Source organism: Epinephelus fuscoguttatus, linkage group LG11 (genome assembly GCF_011397635.1).
Source record: "Epinephelus fuscoguttatus linkage group LG11, E.fuscoguttatus.final_Chr_v1".
Taxonomy (NCBI): domain Eukaryota; kingdom Metazoa; phylum Chordata; class Actinopteri; order Perciformes; family Serranidae; genus Epinephelus; species Epinephelus fuscoguttatus.
This window is the reverse complement of record NC_064762.1, coordinates 7,914,484-7,937,631: the sequence shown is the minus strand read 5'-3', so window position 1 is coordinate 7,937,631 and position 23,148 is coordinate 7,914,484. Positions and strand designations below refer to the sequence as shown.

The following is a 23,148-nucleotide window of genomic DNA, read 5'->3' as shown; positions in this document are numbered from 1 at the left end:
GCTTAGCATTTGAAGGGTCCACACTGGATTGTTGTTAATGGGTGATTGGAGGAGATGGACACAAAGCTGTGGAAAACATTCAGCTGAAAATGATGTCCTGTTAGTCTGTTAGGAATTTACAGAGTGAGTCAAGTCTGGAACACAGCGAGCAGATGCCACTCTTAATATTTTCAACTTTGAAACTAGAAATCCTTCCAGGTTTGAGGTTTCAGCCATTTCAAACTCAAACTGATGCTTTGAGAACGCGTAAGAGTGATATAGAGTTGGTAATGTTGTGCTGTATATTTTCCATACTGAAACAAACTGTCCAGCAGTCTGATCAAATATCTTCACTTAGCAAGCGAAATTAAAAAAAAAGGTCTGAAATGATCCCTCTTTCCTGGAAGTCCTCCCTGTTCATCTCTATATTTCCTTGAAAAAATGTCACCCAGCAGATGAAATGCTAACCAGATGTTAAGCTGCCATTGGCAGAGAGTGTCCTTTAACTCATAATGGCTCAATATCGCACCAGTTAACAGCGGTGCAGTGCGCACGTGTCTCAGCTGTATTTGCTTTAAGCTCTCCCAGCGAAGGCAGAGCTATCTCTGCTGATTGTATAAGTCACTCATTTCCGTAAGAGGATGGAAAAATATCACGATCATGCTAGAACAACAACCATGACATTCCAGAGGAGAGACAGGGCTCTAACAGTATATATTTGTGATTATCATACCTGTGTGTAATTTGTAGAAAATTGCTAATAATCAAAATATGTCTCGTGTTTACTTTTGTAATTGGATCACACGCTCTCAGGAGACAAGGACAGACCTCTGCAAACTGTTTTGCTGGATCAGTGTGAAAAAAGTGAAAGAATATTTAGTTACATTAAAGAACTCACAAAAACACAAATATTTTATGAATTTAAGAAAGTGATACATCAATTAGGTGCAGGTATAAGACATAAAAGTACATTTTCTGAGTCCATTTGCACTGTAAAAACTCTGCTCTCCAACATCACAATCAAATAGTATACTATACCTGTCCATATTTACTTTTCAGTTTCAGGTTAACAGACAAAAAATGCCAACAATGTGTCCGGTTTTCATCCATAAATCATCAAACAATACTGTGTATTTACATTACATACAGAGGTATTGATAAGACAATAACAAATGCAGTGTTTTTACATTTTCATAAAGTAGATAAAGTTTCCACAGTGAACGGCACTGAGCCAGCAGGCTGTCCTTTAACTAAAAAACTAAGTATGAATAGAGCGCTTCAGAAAGGTCGTTTTATCACAGGAAAATTTAAAAAGAAAATCTGTTATTCTCTCTATTCTGTATTAATGCCAGACTGTGCAGAGATCATTTGAATTAAACTCTAACCTAAATTTAACATATGTAGATTTTTTTCATAGTTACGTATCTGTGTTTGAGTTTTTAATCTTTACTATTTTCCCTTAGAAAAATCTCTGTTCTTTTCTCTGTCCCTCCAAATACAAAGGACTATAAGTGAGATGAAGTCGGGCTCATATTTCAGTGACACTTGATATTCTCCAACAACTGGAACCATAAAATCATCACAGCCGAAATTGTGAAAACAGCTGAACTTGGCCTGAAAACTGAAGCAGATACAGAATCCTGGAGCTTTCTGTTAAATATCCAAACAGATCTGTCCACAAACACTTCAAGGCCTCTCCTCTCCCACCTGAACCTGTCTTGCTTTACTACCTCGAGCTGGTGTTTGGCTCACGTGTTCAGGCTCTGGCTCTCCTCAGGGTTTGTCTTCTGGCAGACTGCCTGAGGGTAGGTATGTCCGGAGCACTTCTTCAGGTGGATGGGCACCTCGTCCTGACCTCTGCTTCCACCTTTTCTAAACTTGTCCTTGTCTCTACGGACCTGAGATGTCCCGCTGCTGCCCTTTGACGAGACTGTCTGGCCTCTGAACAGCTGTGCTCGCTGCTGACAAAGGCCCACCTTACTGAGGAGGATAAATATGTCCCCCCTGAAGGCCTTAGTGAAGATAGCGTAGAGGAACGGGTTGGCACAGGAATTGAGTGGGTAGAAGAGAACCAATAAAATCTTGGAGTTGGAGACGGTGATGAGAGGCTGGTCCAACACGGCTGACATGGCGTAGAAGGAGATCGGCGCCATACACAGGAAGTCAGTAAAAATGAGGACAGCCATGCGCTTGGCAATGTTGGTATCCTTGGATCCAGAGCGGTAATGAGGGTTGTGCACTGCGCAGTAGATCTTGAAGTAGCAAGCACAGATAACAAGAAAGGCCAAGATGTTGAGCACCAGCACTGACAAGATGTAGACCTGAGCCACTGTGGACGTGGTGTCCATTGGAAGGCAGATGCTGACCTTCTGGTAACTGCTCACCCCAACCAGTGGGAGCAGAGCGAGGAGAAGGCAGAAGATCCAGCCACCGAGCATCACGGCTGCGGCATGGTGCAGACGAAGTTTACGATCCAGCCGCATAGCAAAAGTGATGGCGTACCACCTCTCCAGAGTGATCACCGTCAAGGTGTAGACAGACAGCTCACTCGCAAAGACTGTAAAAAACCCTGCCAGTCCACAGCCAGGGCCTGTCTGCCAGTCTATGGCGTGGTTGAAGTACTCAGCTCGTGTGTGGAGGTCTACAGAAGCAATGAGCAGCAGATAAATCCCCATGCACAGATCTGCAAAGGCCAGGTGACACATTAGGAAGCGGGAGACGGAGAGCTTGTAGTGGCTGGTGAGCAGCACCAGGAGCACCACCACGTTTCCCAGAACAGCCAGCAGACTCACAAACCACACAGACACTCGCAGGAAGCCAAAACCCATTATGTCCTCACAGGGATTGAACTCATCGGGCACTGGTGCACACGCCACCTCCTCTCCCTCCTCACACACCACATAATCGTATCGGCTCTCAAAGTCTTGGCTGGTGTCCTCCTGGGGGTTCTTGAGGGTCTCTCCGAAACCCACATCCTCATCTGGCTGGCCCCAGAAGTAGGCATGGTAGTGGAGGCTGCCATGAAAGTCACCTCTCCTCCAGTCTTGATGGGACTCTCTGTGGCTTCCATCATTTGGCTCCTGGTCTGGGATTGTTTCCATCACGCTGTCGCCTTGGAGGGAAGGCATACCGAGGGGCCCCACAGAGCGCTTGTGATGCTGGTCAGAGAAAGTCAGGTTACAGATGATGTACTCCCAGAAACTGAAAAACAACACACATGAATACAGAATGAGTCCATAAAGTAATACTGTAGTGCTATACTAGAAATTAAAAATACACAGACCTGGCTCACTCACACCAAGTGTCAAATCACATCATTTAAACCGTATATCCAGTTGAAGGAAAGTGATTCCTGTTTTTGGAGTCATTATTAGTCTGGCTCAACCTTCTTCCTACAATAACAGCAATGAGTGACGCTAATTATGGCAGCACTGTAAGAAGTTATAGGTAAACACGTCAGAGAGTTGATTCAATCCCTGCCAAGATCCACACCGTGCAAGTGCAGCTGCCCTGCTCACGAAAAACACAAGAGCATTCTATTGGACGCTGTTTGTCTTTCAAACACTACGGACACACTTCCCGTGATGCCTCCACTTGGCTTTTCCGACTCTCATAAGTACATACAACATGAGAAACTGACAGAAAGCTTACACTCGTTTCTTTTTGAGGTTTTTGAAGCCGCAGCAGTGACTGGGGTAGGTGAGGTTGGCGATGGTGAGGTGCTTGAAGGTCTTGATGGGCGGCAGTTTCTTGAGGGCCCAGGCATCGCGTGCCTTCAGCTCCCGTAGAGAATCCATACCTGTGGTCGGCAGGGAGGTGATCCTGGTTTGGGACACGTCTCTTAAAAGCAGAAAGGGAATGAAAGAATTTAAGAAGACACACTGGCTGCATGTTTGGTGGTGAAAGTAAATTGGAGGATGATGAAAGTAAATTGGAGGGGGTGCCCGAATTACCTCCAATACATTGGACCAATGTCCCATCACCATTTGGGACTCTTAAGGTATTTTCGTGATTTCACAAATAAATGCTATCTACCAGAAATGATAAAATGTTTGTCCAGGTCTAAAATCAATATTCAAATCCAATAAAAAGCGCAGTATTCACACACCAACAAAGCATATTAACATCTGAAGAAGGCTACTGCCAACTCCTATTAAAGCTGAAAACACCGGAGCTACTGTGGCACGCCAAATACCACCCCTAGCCCACACTGGACGTGTTGTACTGCAGCTCGTCAATAAACAACCATGCAAAGTTACTAATACTTTTATTGAAAGATCTGTACTTCCTCCAATTTTGCATTAGCTCAAAATCATCATCAATCAATCAACAATATCTCTTTGACCATTGTCTTTATGTTGACGGGATTGTGGGTTTAGCTTGGGATATTTCTCGACCTCAACAAGTCTTTCCTCATCCATTCTTCATCATGCATGAGACACAGCAACAGCTACAGAGTTCTCTTTATACATCCATGTTGAGGAGAGGAGTCGAGCTGCCATGGGAGCAGAGAAAAGAGCTGCTACAGGAGCTGGTATGTACAAGCAGAGAGCAAGCAAAGGGGGGAAATGCAATTAATTCCAAGGGTGGCAAAGCTGGAAATAGGACAGTGGTGTGAAGTGCCACAGGGTGGCACAACCAGGAGCGCGAATGTACATCTAGCCGCCACCGGTGGGGGGTTGTACATTGAAAATGATCAGTGATCAGTGATCAGATGAAGTCTGCACCAGAGGTGGGTGGCTAGGCCAAGAGGTGGCTGTGGGTCAGGAAGGTAGTACATCCACTAATCGGACGATCAGAGGTTCAATCCCCTGCTCCTCTAACACCCATGTCAAAGAATCGTTGGACAAGATACTGAACCCCAAGTTGCTCCCCATAGCTGTGCCATCAGTGTGTGAATGTTTAACTGGGTAGCAGGTGGCACCTTGTATGGTAGGGTGGACAGAAGTCAAATGTTAGATACCTTTACCTTTAAACGTTTGTGTGATCGACTGATGTACGGAGTGCTGAGGTTGACATTCCTGATAACATGCAGTTTTCTGCATACCTCCCCACCTTTTAAGAATGCTCTTACTGGAACAAATAATACTGTATACTATACTTTCTTTTGGCTAACTAAGAGAGCCAGCCAGTACCTTTCAAGGCTCTGGAACAAACTTGCTATCAGCGAATCTACAGAGGAACCAGACATGATGAGAGATCTCATAGATGGATTAAACAACACCCTCCATCTGTTTCCTAGAGTGAGCTCCTCACTCCTTCATCATCTTTAAACCATTACATGTGGTATTTCTCTCACTCAGCTGTCATGCAAAAGACAGCTCAACCTCATCGGGACAAAGACATGCAGGGGATTGACTCTCACCAACATCTCGTGCGATTGCACTATCAGGACATTCCTCTGCTCAGCACCGGACACAACCCCCTTTGAAGGGCCAAGCAGAGGGCAAGTTCTCTTTTGCTTTCTCTAGTTTCCTAACCCATTAAACCTCCAGCTCATCATATCTGCTCATTAATTTGATTAAATAGAAGAAACTCGAGCCAAACCATTTCATATTTGCTAAGAGCTCAGTTGTTCTTTTTTAGTCCCATTTGTTCTCCCCACTTCTCTGCCCTCTGCTCCTTTTTCCTCTCATGGGGCACATTGTGTAAGGCTGTAAAAAATATCTGAACAGACTCTGAGTGTCAGTCTGACTTTGTCATTCCCAGATGTTTAGCTCATGACCTCATGGAGGTGACCTCACTCAGGACATGTTCCTCAGTGGAACAGAGAAGGAAGACCTGCACACGAACCCCGTTTACCTCACCGGACACTTAATGTCTATAGATCAGACCCATGGCAGCAACCAGATAGCCGTGGTAAAAGGTTTTGGCGATTAAACACCTTTAACACTGAGACTCAGCTTTTAAAACCATGAGAGTGGCAAAAACGATGACAGTATCAGAGAAACAACGGAAGTCTCTCCCTCCCACACTCGCACACAATGTGTCTCAGGTTTCCTGGTCAAAGACGCAGCTGTGGAGCAATGATGTCTACTCTTTGATGATATGCTATCCTTTTCACAGACATGTCTCATCCTGTCTGCACATTATGAACCAGGAAACTGTTAAAATCTAACTTGACATGGTGTGAATAATTAAATTACCAAACTAAGTCTATTATTTATTGATATATACGCTTTCTAAATGGTTTTTCGTGTATGAATTTAAAATATATAATTAAAACAGTCATTCTCTTTCTTGCTGAGAATTAGATGATCAATATCACTTTCATGTCTGTAGGATAGACATGACGCTGTAGCAAGGAGATGGTTAGCGTATAGCACTTTTCCATACACGCGCTGGCTTGGCTTGACTCCGTTTGATTCGGCACGCTGGCCCAGTGCAGCAGGACTGGCATCTCCATACAACATCAGATTCATCTTTAACTGACAATAGTTTTCTGCCCAGCCCACTGGTGCTATTGTGGTCAACAATATTTTTCTCTCAGCACTGCACGAACATAAACCGGGTGCCTGTCTACTCTCAGGAGACTGAGAGTGTCTTACCTCTTGTTGCACCAGCCTGCACAGTCTTCTCGCTCCAAACAGCAGGGACAGCTTGTGTTTTATCATAGACCATGCACTTGCCATTATTTTTGTCTTTGGTCTTTTTGAGGCACGGTGACACTGATGAAGTATTTGCTGTTTAGCTGTGGAGGCTGTTTTATACATGTTGATTAAACTTCACTGAATGTTGACGCTGAGTAACAATGACGAAGCCCATTTGATGTGACTGCAGCCTGCTTGAAGGCAGTTTGTACACTTTAGCCCGACTCTGGGAATGGTCCGTTTCTTAGATTGGCAATGGAAAAGCCCCATTAGCTCATCATAATCACTTCAGTGTGAGACCATGTAACAGGAGCCACTGTAGCCAAAGGGTTAATAACGCTATCACAGTAAAACGTATAGTCTAGCAGGAGAAATAGGTTCCTGTGCCCCCACATGGCTTTTTTTTGTAACCTGGTTTTGGTGTCTAGTTAAGAACTTTTCTTCTTGCCAAGGTCAACTTATGGCCCATTGGCGGCCATCTTGAATTGATGTCCAAGCTAATGGTGAAAAACATAGACTTTTATAACACATCTTAGGCCCAAACTGACTCAGTAATGCGAGATCTACCTATTTATGACTATATTTTCACAATATTAACCACATTTTCTTGTGTGTTTGCGTCTAAGAGACATCTAGAGAAAGTTGGTCCAGTATTGAGCATAAGGTCTGCTGCCGTAAAACAGGCCACAGTGTAACTACTCGGCGCATTCGGCTACATCTATGTACATTAACTAAAAGTGTTTGTTTTTGTCACTGACAGGCTCAGATTGTTTTCAGAGTCTGATAACATTATAGAAATGATCCCTACAGAGATAGACGTTTTCGTCAAAGAGTAAGATCCTTTTTGTTTAACCAGAAACAGCCCTGAAATTGCTATTGTTAAACCCACCAGACTCCATTTAAATAAATAGTAATTTAAGTGTGTATAAAGCCAGCTTTTTTTGTTTGTTTGTTTTTACACCTAATGGGGTGAATCAGAAGTTTAATTGAACCAAACCTGAGCTGGTGATTGTTGGAACAGTGGAAAGATGAAGCAAGATGGCTTTTATGTCGTTTCTGTTGACTTTGAATGAAGTGTGTTTTATGTTGATAAACTTACTGTTTATTTAAATGGAGTCTGGTGTATTGGGCAATGGCGATTTTGGGGCTGTTTCTGGTTAAACAAAAAGAAACTTAATCATCAACAAAAAGGTCTATCTCTGTAGGGATCCTTTCCATAGTGTTGTAAGAGACCTACATTAACAGTCTGAGCCTGTCAGTGTCAAAAACAAACACATTTAGTGGATGTAAACAGACAATGTGAACAGAGTGGTAACACAGCAGCATGTTTGGTGGCGGCCGGCTGCAGCACTTTTTCTCAATACTGGGCCAATTTTAAAAACTGTTTTTCCCATCAGTCACTTAGACACAAAAGCATGGGAAATAGGGTCCAGGTTAAACAAATAAAGAAGCTAACATTACCTATCCTTACCTACTGGTCATACCAGACCAAGTAAGGCTGTTGCAGTAAAAATTATATTAAACTAAGCAGCAACTTTTAATTTGTTAAGAATATATGTTTTTTCTTCTTTCAAAAGTTACACAGTCTTGCTTAAAAGTAGGCTGCAGGTTGCTACAACTACAACTAAACACAAGTGCAAAAGACGAGGCCTTGTCCAAGTCTGTATAGAAAGGTTAAATCAAAGAACTACATCTCTTACTGTATGTGAGGTAAGAATTGAGTGTAATTGATGATGAGTTGATAAGAGTACTCACAGAAGCATGGGGCCGCTGACGGTGCCCGCGAAAGCCCTTTCATCCACCTTGGTGAGATACTTGTTCCTGTGCAGGTCTCTGAACAGGAAAGCACAAATTTAAGTTTAAGAGGAGAAAAGTTATCCTTCACGTTTCAATCAGACTGACAGAGGCGAGGCATGGCATAATATTTCCCCGAGCCTCATCACATTTGCACATTTCTCTGTTTATTTTCTCTCAATTCAGAAGTGAAACATGACAGGAAAAGCTCTCACTCACACTGTTGATTCAAATTAGACAGTATAAGACGTGATGGCGTTCTCCTTAAACACACTGCACCCTCGCTACACGTCTCCCCGAATCCCTTAAATCTAATAAGGATAATAGACCTGTGAGGGGTGTGTTTGTCTTGGTCGGGCTGTGCTGGGATCAGTTCTCCCCTCAGAGCAGATCAGCCGCCAACACAAACACCCACGAGCAAAGACTCACTAGTCGCGGACCACTGGCTTAATTAGGCTCTTAGAAGGACCTGGATGTGTGTAGGTGTAGTAAAAGAGGAGTGGGGCATTATATTAATATCATTAATACCTCATATCCTGAATATTCAGGACTCTGGATCAGCAGGTGACAAGAAGAAGAAGAAAGAAAACATGTTGCGGCAAAAGAGAAAAAGGAAGTGATGCTTACCTGTTCTGAAATAATTTATCCAACCGATGTTATTGAATATGTAAGTGTGAAATTGATTTCATCAAGTCAGACACAGATCCAGAGTCCAGCGTCACTCAGTGTATGGGAGAGGGGACTCTTAATGCAGACTTCCTGATACCCACTTTTGGAAACATATTTTCCCATGAGAACTCCAGCATGCTAATCAAGAGCTGGGATCAGGCCCTTTATGAGTACATATGAGACGGCCTGCAGAGACCCAGCTGTGATCCTGCTGCTTTTGTAGTGCAATTTGGGGTTAGGAAATACTCATGCCAGATGTCAGAATATGGTTTAATCCAGCCAAAATACTGAGCAACAACATTTTTGAGCAACGTAAGACCTTTAAATGGACTGATTCTGGTATTCTGGTATAGACCCTTTAACTGTTAGTAAACAGTATGATGTTTGTGGTGGGTGAGGCTTAGCTGGAGGCAAAACTATTCACCACAGACATTAGCTAGCACTAGCTAGCTAGTTCTGTTGGCTTGTTTCAGACAATGGAGGAAGATGATGCGAGTTGAGCGTTCAGAAATACACCTGAGTGTCGGAGGGCACTCTGAAACAAACTGGACCGTTCATAAATTCGTAGCGCTGTCTGAAAGTACCGTTGGGTTATCTGGACACTCTGTCTGTGGAGACGGAGCAAGAGAGCGTCGAGCGGAGTGAATGTGTGATTAACTTAACCGTTGGTTCATTCATAACGCATTGGGTTGGTTCATATATAACGCTCCGTTTTTTCCACCAACAGGGCTCTCATTTTAGTGTAGAGCGTCAGACTGAATTTACCAACGCACCATGTCAGGTCACTCACTCTCCGGGACCACCAGTGTTACTTGAATAAGTAAACACTGACCAACGGGACCAGACTGGCCGACCCGTATGCTCTCACTCGGTGGATGGATGATGTCACAGGAAGCCAATCTTACAAAGGAGGACGACAATTGTTTGTTTTGCTATGGAAGCTAACGTTAGCTAATGTGCTAAAAAGTTAGCGTTTCAGAGAAATCCAATATTCCTCTTAATCCCTCCTCAGTTTCTGATGAGGTGGACATGATAACCCTTAATACACATAACGTTATTCATCCCTACAACAGGAAATACTTTTTCCCTAACCTGATATGAAGAGTGTGCGCTGCACATGTGAGCATTTTTGATGATGGCCTCTGTCCAGTCCTTTGGTCTTATCACATTTAACCATCTTTGTTTTTGTTGACGGGCAGTGGCGGCTGGTTTTGAGCCATGACTCCTTCTATTCTGGCTCCCAATAACACAACAAGACAAACACATTTTAAGACTCCTATGTAGCCTACAGGCCTGTGCGGGAGAGGCAGCTTTACCTCCAGGTAATTAATTGGTGTCATTGTGACATTTGCCCAATTGTAACAGATCAAAAAATATGACTTCAGGTATACTACACAGGGACTGTGGGTTACTGTTTGTGAGCAGTATCGCCATTGAAAGCGAAAGCCAAGTCCAGCTTTTTCCGTGTCACATTTCACTTTGCTTGTTTGGAATTTTTCGGTGCTGCGTTAGTGATTTTCCTGACTTTCTCTTGGACTGCTTATAGTCTGGTACCTGGTATTTTGTAAAATGAAGGTCATGTGGACATTTTTTTTTTTTTTAACTGAGGGGGAAATATTATTTTCAGAAATATTTGTATACATGTACAGGTCCTGCAACAAAATAAAAACCCCTCCCCTCACCATTCCTTTTCCAAGTGTCTATAGGAGAACCTACGGTGACCTTCTGGTGCATTCGTGCCACCAAATCCAAGCTGCCAGTTCCACATAAAAATGTTAAAGGTTCTCTCTAAAGCCAGTGTTTGGTTTGTCACGCACACATTGCTCCTTTTAATAATGGGTTCATATGAAATACCTACACTTGATCGAGCTTGGTCCCATTGAAGGCGTGATGTTGTATTTCTCTGAAGCCGTTTCCATACAGCATCCTGGAACATCAAGAAAACAGCACTGATTAGAATTTGCCTCTTTCGGTTTAATAACCAAGCTACCGAATGAAAATATGTTCCATGTGTTGATGCCTCATCCCTTTCTGAGCAACAGTGACAGCGGTAAGTAGGACCTACTTATTTCACATTCTATGGTGAGGTTTCATCTGCAATCTTGAGGTTTTTAGCCTGACGTTCTCTGTAACATGCTGTTTTGTGGATTAAAATTGCAATCCCTCATCCCTCGCCCCCAAACCTCACCGCACACATGTGATTGCCTGCTGTGTACGAGTGTCTGTGTACTCGTTTTTGCTATCTTTGGGAGTTCAGAGCGAGGACATGTTTTTAAAGTGAGGTAACTTTGGCCAATCCACATGTCTTCTGGTGGCTATTTTAGGGTTTGGATTGGACTGAGGGATAAAAAAAACACCCACTGAGTATTAACTTCTGTGTCTATCTAGTTCACATTTCTCTTGTGCGTTTTGTAAAACATTGTGTGAGACAAAAATACATGCATGTAGGTGTAAGCCGTTGTTTTCTGTGCATTTACACACATGCATATATCATGCATGTGGTCCCTCCTACAGATATCTTACACTGTCAGCACGTTGCTGGTGATGCCGTGGAATGAGTTGGCTGGTATCTCAGTGATGTAGGGATGATCAACAATTTCCCTGCAAAGGAAGACACCAAACAGAGAGGAAATGAAGTGGTGTTGTGAATAAATACCCCTCACTGGAAAGTGGCACAGGGAGGAATGGAGTTGATGAGTGTTTTCTCAAGTATTATGTCTCCGAAGGAAAATTGTATTAGAGTAGAGACGGTGATGACACAGAGATGTGAAGACAAGAGTGTAGCTGCAGATTTCATGCAGACAGGCGGAAGGTTATAGATGGAAAGACAGATGCTTGACACACACACACAGAAAGTACAAACTCTGCTAATGGAACATTTTGTATACCAATAACACACAGTCACATGTATAAAGGGAAACGGTGTTGTTAGCATTCTTAGCATTTCTCAAAATTGAGACCACATTTCCCATAATCCCTACAATGTTGTGCTCCAAAGACAAACTGTTGTTTCTTGCTTCTCTTCCTTATATTCAATACAAGAGAGGATCAACATGTACGAGGCGATTTCATTCTTTATTTCTTGTGTCACTGTAAAAATTCTGAAGAATGTGGGAAAGTCCATCTGTCATTAAACAGTAGAGCTGTACCACATGTCGAACATTTGAAGCTTCTGTAGAGGTTTTGTCAAATGAAGCTTTGAATATGTGACTATATGTTATCCTCCTGAGCCCCGAGCTTTGGGTTCAGTAGGATCTCCATCTATTTTCATCCGCTTATCCAAGGCCGGGTCATGGGGGCAGTAGGTTGAGCAAAGCACCCCAGACGTCCCTCTCCCCAGCAACGCCTTCCAGCTCCTCCTGGGGGACCCCAAGGTGTTCCCAGGCCAGATGAGATATGTAATCCCTCCAGCATGTTCTGGGTCTGCCCCGGGGCCTCCTACCAGTGGGACGTGCCGAAAACACCTCCAGCAGGAGATGCCCAGGAGGATCCTGATCAGATGCTGAACCACCTCAACTGGCCCCTTTCGATGCGGAGGAGAAGCGGCTCTACTCCGAGCTCCCTCCGGATGTCTGAGCCCAGACGCCCTTCAGAGGAAACTCATTTTGGCCGCTTATATCTGCAATCTCATTCTTTCAGTCACTACCCAGAGCTCATGACCGTAGGTGAGGGTTGGGACGTAGATGGACCAGTAAATCGAAAGCTTTGCCTTCTGGCTCAGCTCCCTCTTCACCACGGTCCATCACAGCACCTGGGTCACTGCAGAAGCCGCACCAAACCACCGAACCATCTCATGCCTTGTTCTACCCTCACTCATGAACAAGACATCGAGATACTTGAACTCAGTAACTCTCCCCAACCCGGCTCAGTAGGATCTGATAAGTTAAAAAACTAAGCATTATGAACTGAATTATGTCTGCATATGGGGACATCAGGTTTATTTTAAATAGCCCCAACTGTGTAATAAAGTATGAAACTGATTATTTCAATGCCTAAACATTGTTATGCAAAAACTAAACTGTATTTGTATTTGGTCATTTTACAACCGTGTGAATTTTCCTTGCTCCATACTCAAAGCTAGGAATGTCCTTTTTGTTTGTAGGAACAGTGCGTCACACTGAATGGGCCTGTGTTGGCAGGAAACTCAGTGATGTCTCGGTAAATAACAATTGCTTTTCAGAACACTATCCCGACAGGGAACGCATTGCTGTCTCCATAAAAAGCAACCCCTTTTGTGGCACTATCTCCACTGGAAATACAGTGACAGAAAACCTGTTTGATGGCAATAAAGCTGCTGGAAACACAACAGCGACTCACTAAAAAACAACCGGTTTTGTTGTTTGTTGGTCTGCAGCTTGGCAGCCATTAACCAACCCCTCCATCTCTTGATAACAAAATCAGCTTATATACATATACTTCACTTTAGAAACGTTGATATGATATGTATTAGACGTACAAATGTAACATACTTATGGTTTGCAGAAACATACTGTGCTAACATTTTCTTCTAGTGATTGAGCTTTGTGCTCAAATTTAAAAGTTCCGGCAACTCACAGCATGAAGTTTATGTCACTAGAGTGGATGTTGCTCAGGTCGGGGAAGGAAGAAAGGCCAGTGTTGAAAATCCCCCTGAATAACAAGAGGATAGAAACAGTCAGGACATACAGCAGACACAACACAGACCACATAAGCTCCTTTAAAAAATAACAGTATATGATTTTCTCATTATTAATCCCCAGTGGGGGCGCGTCAAACGGTGTAGTGCAGAAGTAGATCTAAAGATCTGAGTTTAGTGGATGACATCATTTAATAATAACCAGCCTGTTAATTTCACAGCGTATTTATTAGTGACACATAATGGGACATAAAGGACTTTTAGGTGATCAGGCCAACTACGTGGAATTCTTCTTAAAGGTTTTGCATCTGCAGCCACTTTTCTGGAGCCAACCTGTTTAAACCACCTCTTTAAACTCAAGTGAAGCGTGACTCATTCTTGCCCAAACTGGTACACACGATGCTATGAATAGATCACGATGTCTAAATTATTACCAGACTGAAGCATTTTAAATATAGACACTCCATCTTTTTGGATCGCCATAATGTTGTCAATATGTGGAATTCAATGATAAAAACTGTTTGTGCATGAAAAATACTCACAGGTATTTTAGGTTTGGGAGATTTTTAAAGGCTTCTGGGTCGACGTAGGTCAGAGTTTTTGCATTACGAATCTCTCTGAAAGAAAAGAAAACCATTTATTGAAGATGAAAAACAAATGACAGAAGTGTGTGTGGTGGCCACTGTGAAAAGATTCGGACACACATTTAGAAACACACACTGCGAGGTCTTTAAAAGTTGCTGACAGAACAGGACAAGTTGCATGCCAGTGTGCAGAAGGAGGGAAACTCGGTGCAGACAGCAAGGGCCGGAAGTTGAGTCCAATTAGTGTTTCATTAGTGTGTTTACTCTGGTCCGCCCTGGGCTGGACCAAACACCTCTCTCTGCTGTCTGAGGCCATGTGGTGCTCCGTCCTGGCCCTCCTTCACACACCTGGCAAAACCACACTCGGCCCAGCAGACAGACGTGGTCAGGTCAATGGAAGTCATGGACTGGGAGAGGTTCATCTTCCCAGTGCTGCTGTATATCTGAGGATCAGCCAATATAACCATTACATATTCTGTCAGGCAGGCTGTAAAACTCCTGAGTGGCAGCAGATGAGCCAAAAAGACGAGGTGAAGAGTTTGAATCTTTGTCACAACTCTTTGAACTCAGTCATCCAGTGCTGTTGTCAACTCATTGCTTTTGCTTGGATTTTCTGTTGATAAAGTTTGTGTTTCTGTGTGCGGTGGGTGGTCTCTCCTCAGCCGTGGTGACTTTGGCTGATCGCTTTAACTAAGCAGCCTGAAATGGTTTGAGTTCAGCCTCACTAAAAAGCAGAATCAGGTTTGTGTGGCCAAGTTAAACGGCATCATTATCACACAGGAAAAAAGCCTGTCCTGCACAAAACAGGCTGTTCTCATGCACTGTTCGTACATATACCTACAAAAAGAAACACACAAATAACCACAATAACCAATGTAATTATGAGCCAGTAATTAGTGTTTATTCTCCAAATACTGCTATTACGTGACCAATGTGCTGACGGGAGTAAAAAGTATAAAGTCACAGGACATAGGAATTTCCCCCCGGAGACTGGTGTTTGGAACCGTGTGAAACCAGTGAACTTTAAGTTATTTTATGGTACATTTTCACCATGTCTCTTTTCCTAAACCTAACCAACATAATTTTATTTTCCTTAAAATGAACTGAGATATCTTTACGTTAAGTAAGTAACATCATTCGTAGGGCGCTGAGTCATTAGATATACGAACCGTTTAATTTGCATTTTCGTAAGATATCATAAGAAATGTCATATGGGGATACGTAGCAAAGAAAACTTTAAAGAGGTTGTTCAAATGCAAAAAAAGAAAAAGAATCAATTATTTTAAGATCTTCATTATATGACCATTACATTGAGTGTTGCTGTAAATGAGTTAGTATTGCCACTCCTGATTCCCGTGTCTTGAAGTCAAAGGGTTTTTGGTTGGATGCCTGAAATATGGTCTGTAGCCAAGTTTCCATCAGCCTGTTTGGATGCGCATCTAGAAGTATCGCATCGGAAAATTATGATGGAAACACCAAAATTTGAATTAAAATCCCCTGATGTGCACAAACTAAAATACGCTCGCTTTAGCCGGGTTTTGGTTGATTCGAAAAAATGTTGATTCGCAAAACGGGGAAAGGAAACATTTATGTTCGAATTAAGTCTGACGTAGAGCACCTCTCTCCATGGTGATATCCACACTCCGGGTCGGGAAGGCGGTAATGCATTTACAAGCTGGTTGCCAACTGCCAGAAAACGTAGAAGAAGAAGAATGCGAGACTTGTTATGTTTCCGGTTCTGCGGAAAACTTGCGTGAGTTCGTAGTTTTCACCAAAGTCCGTACATTTAATGGAAACACACAGGATTCGTATTTCTTTTAATGCGCATTTCCCAATGATTCAAATCACTTTTGGATGGAAACATAGCTAGTGGTTCACACAAGCTCAGGGGACTTCCATGTTTTGTTCTACAACATAAAATACGTCAGTAAATACCCCACCTCTGAATTTTGAAGCTTTTATGTATCTTAAAAAAGGCGCTGGGATGCTAACAAGTAGCTAAAAGTGATTTCTTTGCAGTCTCCCTGTGGTGACATTAAGTCATGCAGCTGTGATGTAGTTTGTTTATAGTGTTATGTTTGCTTTTTACTTTTTGCAATTGCATTTACACTTAAAGAATCATAAAAGAGGTTTTTAATTTGTGAGTATTTTGCCGGACAAAATGTAAGTATCATAAACGTTTGTTTGCCACAGAGTTTATTTTCCGCAGTAATCCAAAATGTAATGGGAAAATGCAAGAGGTTCAATGACAAGGGAACCAGGGCAACTTCATGTAAAAGTTCATGTAAAAATTAGGGATGTCCCAATCAGATGTCAAAGATCGGTATCAGGGGCCAATAAAGGTATTTTTTTACTGATCGGGATTGTCTACACTGAGCGATATGGAGCCAAATTCTATCCTTTGTTTTACATCAGCTGGTATTTTCACTCGCACAGTATTAATGCACAGCAACGCTCCACTGTTTGTCCCATCTGCGTCGAAACACTACATGCCTTAAATGAAAGCAAAACACACTATGATACTGTCTATGTTATGAACCAAAGTTATTAGCATTTGTTTCATTTCAGCTAAATGTGAGACAGCAGTGCAGAGCTGGACATAGCCACACCCATGACGTTGCAATGTAGTGGATGCGTTGAAACTTAACATTTCTTATTTTTCAACAACGTTGTGGTTAATGTGTGGTTAGGGTTAAGTCTAGTTCACATTACGATTTTCACCGTCATTTTGACGTCGCAGAGGATCTTGAGAGCCACCATGGGTCAGAGGTGAGTCGGCAGATAGTCTGCCATGGCGAGTCCTCGTGTGAACAAGCCTATGAGCAAGTCGCCCCCTCGTCTGTGACTCGCAGGAGGACGGAAGAGATGTGAGGAGGACAAGCCGCAGGGTTGCCAGGTCCAGTCGCTTCTTTTGGGCTTGTTTCCATAGCCCCGGTTGCTTGTTTCTCTCCCAAGATCTGGCAACACTGACAAGCTGGCAAGCAACAACAACAATGGCGGCGTCCACAGGATCACAGGGAGCGCGCTGTGTTTGGACCCAGGCCCTGGAGGCAGATCTGATTCAACACTGGGAAGAATATCCATGCCTTTACAATGTGTCGTCTCCAAGTTAAAAAACGTAGTTTGGTGATGTCAGCGTTATTTGGGGCTCTGTTGGCGAGGGCTCGGTGGAGAAATCTTATGGTGCGCACACACAGGTCGTAACACAGTTGGCGAGACTCCCAATGACAGAAACACACGTCACCAGGTATGAACACTCAAAAGATTACAATAGTCTCCGCAACGCAAAATCGGGATGAAAATCGTGTAACGTGAAATAGCATGTAATGAACTAGCCTAGCGTTATTTTTGTTTATTGGTTTATCTAATGGTCGGCAGCTTGGCAGGCATCTTGTGTAGGTGTCACACCATCCACCATGCCCTCCATCTCCAGATAACAAAGTCAGCTCATATACCACGTCACTTTACAAATGTTGATATGATCCATATGAAACATGCATATATATCATATTTGTGGTTTGTAGAAACACACCACACCAACATTTTCTTGTGGGCCCTATTTCAGACAGCAGGCTCAACAAACTCTGAGCCTAATCCCGATCTCTGAGTTGACTGAGTCTGAGCTGAGAAACTTGGGTCACTTCTGGCACCAAAAAGCAACATGGCAATGGCATAATGCCAAACTTGAGAACTGACCAAGAATGTAGAAACACCATATTATTTGCCAGTGGATTTATCTGTTTATATATATTCCCAGTAAAAAACAAGAATTCTTGACATCGGTGGTTCACGTGAGGGTGGCAGGATAAAAACTTCACCCAGCCCCCTCTGAATTCTCAGCTCCTCCGACTGCAGTCTCAGATCCACAGCTGCTGTCAGCCTGGAGCAGCCAACAGGAAGCAGAGCATTAATTTGTGTCTGACCCTGAAGGAAACCTGAGAGAGATGCCATTATCTGATGTATGGCACCACACCACACCAATCAGTGGCAAATAGACCCCGGAGATCCAAAACACACCCCCAGAACACTGATACAGCCCTCAGCGAGCGGTTTGAATTATTGTTTCTGTCTGCATTTAGATGTCTGGAATTCAGCAGCTAATAAGGAAAGACTAAAAGGCAGGATAATTAAGTTAAAAGTGACAGCCAAATGATACACGCACATGCACCAAGCCGTGTCAAATTAATTCCTGTAGCTGTTAATCATGAGTTACTGTCTCACACGGCTACACATGCCCACGTTGCATACAGGAATTGAGTGGAGACGAACTCACAAACAGCTGCGTTACAAAGATGCTGTAACTTGGAACAAATCATTCACATAGGCAGGAAGTCTTGTAGTAATATATGAAGTGCTAGGAGGTGTTCTGCTGGAAAGTGTGTGGTCCACCTGGAGACTGAGCCATAAATCTCTATCCTATAATTGAGAATAGAGTGCACCTTGCTAGACTTTTTCCCCTGAGCTGCTTCAGCGAGAGCTGGAGCATGAAGAAGACGAGGAGAGAAGCCAAATGCTGGCTGTTGTTGGGCCTCTCTGCTCTAACGTGCTTATTCCGACTGTCTGTTTAGACTGGGCTTGGTAGTAATGCTCCAGATAACAACTTACTTCATTGAATTGAATTGTTTCTCATCTAATTTACATGTTCCCACAACAATTTCTTGAATTGCGAGTGTGTCTGATGAGGAGCAGAAAGTGGTGTGCGGGGGAGAAAATAAGCTCCTAATGTGTTTCTTCCTTGCTTCCATTTGCTGCCGGCAAGGTTGAAAATTAAGCATTTTTCTCTCCAGAGAGCAAATAGAACAGCTTAATCAATAAGGATCGATAAAGAGCGTGCCATTTTCCTTTAGTTACTCACATGTGGGTGATTTTCCTCAGGCTGTGGAACGAGTGCCTCTCCAACCTCTGCAGCGTCATATCCACCGATATATATCTGAAAGAAACACACAGAGCTTACATCAAATATAGAGGACAAATTGTCTTTGTAATATCAAAATAATTACCTGTTTTTAAAACTGTCTACCTTAAGAATGAAGGTACTGTATACCAGGTGAAATATAAGATGTGTTTTTATAAATGAGTCTGAGTGTGTGGCTCTAAAACTGGCTCTAAAGCCTGCAACTCTTTCCTGAATTTATCACCCCTCCTCGCCTAAAGCCTCCAAAGTCATGGGTAATTTTACAGGTATGCGCCCCACATATACATTACCCAGTCATCAGTCACTCTGCTACCATTTGTTATTACTTGGTAACAAGTATGCTCTTTAAATAAACCAACTTAGCACTCGATAAACCTCAGAAATGACTAGAAACTAGAATTACTGCCTTGCATTTGTATGCCTCTGTGAACCAGTCAACTTGTAGTTACAGTATACACCCATGTCTGTGAAAACATGGACACTTCCCACACATCTTCACCCCGTAGACACCTAAGATTAGAGTCACTAATTCAGTATCTGACCAAATGTCTCCCCTTCTGTTCCCGAATTATGGCAAATAATGGAAGTTGACTTTTGACCTTTAGATAAAAAATCATCATTTTATCCAGTTAGTTAGTTAACTATGTGAAAATTTGTCATAAATAGCATATGAATTCTTGCGTTACACACAAAAACATGTTTTGTGAAGTCAAAGTGATCTTGACTTTTGACACTTTGACCACCATATTCTTATCCTTACGTCACTGTAAACATTTGTGCCAATCTTGAGGAAATTCCCTTAAGGCAGTCTTGAGATATTGCGTTCACGAAAATGAGACACGCAAGGTGACTTTGACTTTTAAACACCAAAATCTAATCAAGTCATTGTTGATTCCAAGTGGACATTTGGGCCAAATTTGAAGAAATTACATCAAGGCATTCTTGAGATATTTTGTTTTTGACAAAGAGACAGATGCAAGATCACAGTGACCTTGACCTTTAAACACAAAAATCTAAGCAGTTCATTGTTGAGTCCTAGTGGACGTGCCAAATTTGAGGAAGGTCCTTCAGGACGTTCTTGAGATATTGCATTTATGAGGGTGAGATGGACGCAATTTCACATTGACCTTGACCTTTGGCCACAAAAATGTAAGCATTTTACTGCTGAGTCCAAGTGGACATTTGAAGAAATTCGCTAAAGGCAATACTGTGTTTCTGAGAATGAGATGGACACCAGGTCAAAGTGACCTTGACCTTTGAACTGTGAGAACCAAAGTTCAGTCAGTTCAAGTCCAAGTGGACATTTTTGTTAAAGTTCTCTCAAGGCGTTTTAGAAAAAATGCATTCACGAGAATGAGATGGATGTATAGTCATAGTGACCTTAAGATGTTTGACTACCAAAATGAAATCAGTTCATTGTTGAGTCTGAGTTTGCGTCAAATTTAAAGATATTTCCTCAAGGTGCCCTTAAAATATCATATTAATGAGAATGGGACAGACAAGGTCACGGTGACCTTCACCTTTGATAACCAAAATCTAATCAGTCATTTTTAAGTGCAAGTGGATATTTGTGCCAGAGAGAAATTACCTCCAGGTGTTCTCAAAGTATTGCGTTTTTGAGAATGAGATGGATGTAAGGTCAAAGTGACCTTGACCTTTGACCACTAAAATTCAGTTCATCATTGAATCCAAGTGGACGTTTGTGTAAAGTCTGAAGAAATTTGAAATATTGCATTTAATGAAAATGAGACCGATAACCTGAAAACATAGTGCCTCTGGTCACAGCTATTGTCGGCACGGAAACATAAAATTTACTATAGTCATAATACGTTATACGTTATAAAACGTTATATGTTATACTTTATAAAACGTTATACGTTATACGTTATAAAACGTTATACGTTATACGTTATAAAACGTTCGATTCAATTGCCTTGAGATATAGTTATAGTAGGCACTTAATAAAACACATCTCAGTGTTCACAAACTAAAAGGGAGTTGAAGAATCTGACATTTTGTTGGTTTTCTATCATTTTATGTGGACAGTGAAACAGAATCAGTGGAAACACTGGCTGTGAGCACTTTGAGGCTTACAGTAAACCTCTCATCCACCTCCGTCTCCATTCAAGCATGACTTGGACGCAGACTGACGTCGGACTCGGCGGCTGGGGATCAAGGCTCAAGTGTATATTTTACCTCTACACAGAGACTTCACCTCTACTGGGAGTCTCGAATCACCACACACCCAAAACGCTCTGCTGGAATACCGAGCTGGTGTCCAAGCCCTGCTGCGGTCAAAGGACCAACATTCCTATTGATGGAAAGCATTAGCGCTTCCAGCTGTGATTAGGAGCCAGCGGTGATACTAAACAGAGAGCGTATCAGCTGCTTGAGTGGGAGACAGAAAGGAAAGGGGTGGGGAGTTTGGGACTGGGAGAGGTTCCCACTTTTGAAGCAGTTGAAAGGCAAACAGGTGGATGAGAGCAACTGTGGAGTGTTTATGTTTGAATAGCAGTTAATGAGAAGTGTTTGAGCCTTGAGCGGAATAATCCCACTGAATAAATTACCACTCACATCCTTGAGATGTTGACCATGTTGGCGAAGGCGTCCGCTGGCACGGATGTCAGGCGCGTCTCTAAAAGCAATCTGGTTGAAAAATAAAGAAGGAGATGTTAGCTGACACAAACACATTTGACTCTCTGTATCTTCTCATGGCTCTTCAACATTTTTAAAGGAAGTAGTAGATATTTTAGGAAATATTTATTCACTTTCTTGCCAAGATTTAAACAAGAAGACCACTCTCACATCTGTATAGGGGCTGGGTAAAAAAATATGATACAAGTACCAATACCAGTACCCTAAGGGTGCTTTCACACCTGCCCTGTTTTGTTAGGTTCAATTGAACTCACATTTGTTTGCCCCCTTAGCGTGGTTCGTTTGGGCAGGTGTGAACACAGCAATCACTCTCGGGTGTGCACCAAAACAATCAGACTGAGACCTTCTTGAAGAGGTGGTCTTGGTGCGGTTACAAACGAACTGACATTTAACTCGACAATACTCAAGATTTTCTTTGCAGTGAACATGATTCTGTTATCAGAAGTAAATTTCATATTCAGAATTGTCTTAAAAGTGTACAATAACTCCAGACAAGATGAGATCTAAAAGAGAAAGGCAGATAAAGGCTCGGCACTGATAACATTCAGAATCAGATGAAAGGTTTCTTTGAAGCACATGGTGAAACAGACCCCTTATTCTAAGAACATGGAAAGAAAACAAAGACTTAGATCTGCCTGGACCTGAGCTGGCAGCCAAATCAAACAATGTCTGGGTCTGTTTAGGACAATGTTTCAGAATGTAAGGTTAGGACTTACGTGTGGGAGGAACAGACTAAAACTGACCTCAACATTGTTCAGGATAAATTAGTACCCAATGTTACAGTTACGTTGTAAAACCAAGGGTTAAGGGATCCAATCCATATTCCTACATTTTACCCACATGTCAAACATTTTAGCTTGCTGCAAGTTTTTGCATAAAAGGAGAGGAAATTATTCAAGATTTCAAAAATCTAAGAATTTCAAAAATACTTGTCCTTTGTGAGTGGCACAGTGGTGCAGTGGTTAGCATTGTTGCCTCACAGCAAGAGGGTTCCTGGTTTGAACCCAGGGTGGGGGAGCCCCTCTGTGTGGAGTTTGCATGTTCTCCCTGTGTCAGTGCGGGTTTCCTCCAGGTACTCCAGCTTCCTCCCACAGTCCAAAGACATGCAGGTTAACCGGTGACTCTAAATTGGCCGTAGATGTAAATGTGAGCGTAAATGGTTGTGATAGTCTGACAACCTGTTCAAGGTGTACCCTGCCTTTTGCCCAGTGTCAGCTGAAGGAATACGCATCTGCTGCTGAGCCATGTAAGCAGCTCTGGTCCAATGACAATGGGAAAGGAGTCTATAGCTTATTTTTAGGGGGTTTTCCGGTGTTAAAAAACTTGCGTACATGCACCAGTTTGGGT

General features: G+C 42.6%; 1 protein-coding gene across 1 annotated transcript in view; it reads right to left on the bottom strand.

The window, feature by feature from the left end:
- Positions 1-1,706: 1,706 nt before the first annotated feature.
- The window catches only part of tshr (thyroid stimulating hormone receptor), a 29,434-nt gene continuing 7,992 nt past the window's right edge, over positions 1,707-23,148 (bottom strand). The window contains exons 2-10 of the mRNA XM_049590123.1: positions 21,721-21,792; positions 19,087-19,161; positions 14,190-14,264; positions 13,587-13,661; positions 11,556-11,633; positions 10,891-10,959; positions 8,325-8,402; positions 3,631-3,819; positions 1,707-3,180 (exon numbers count right to left, since the gene is read on the bottom strand). Of these exons, the coding sequence (XP_049446080.1) occupies positions 1,728-3,180; positions 3,631-3,819; positions 8,325-8,402; positions 10,891-10,959; positions 11,556-11,633; positions 13,587-13,661; positions 14,190-14,264; positions 19,087-19,161; positions 21,721-21,792 (2,164 nt within the window). The 3' untranslated portion in view covers positions 1,707-1,727. The remainder of the gene's footprint in view (positions 3,181-3,630; positions 3,820-8,324; positions 8,403-10,890; positions 10,960-11,555; positions 11,634-13,586; positions 13,662-14,189; positions 14,265-19,086; positions 19,162-21,720; positions 21,793-23,148) is intronic.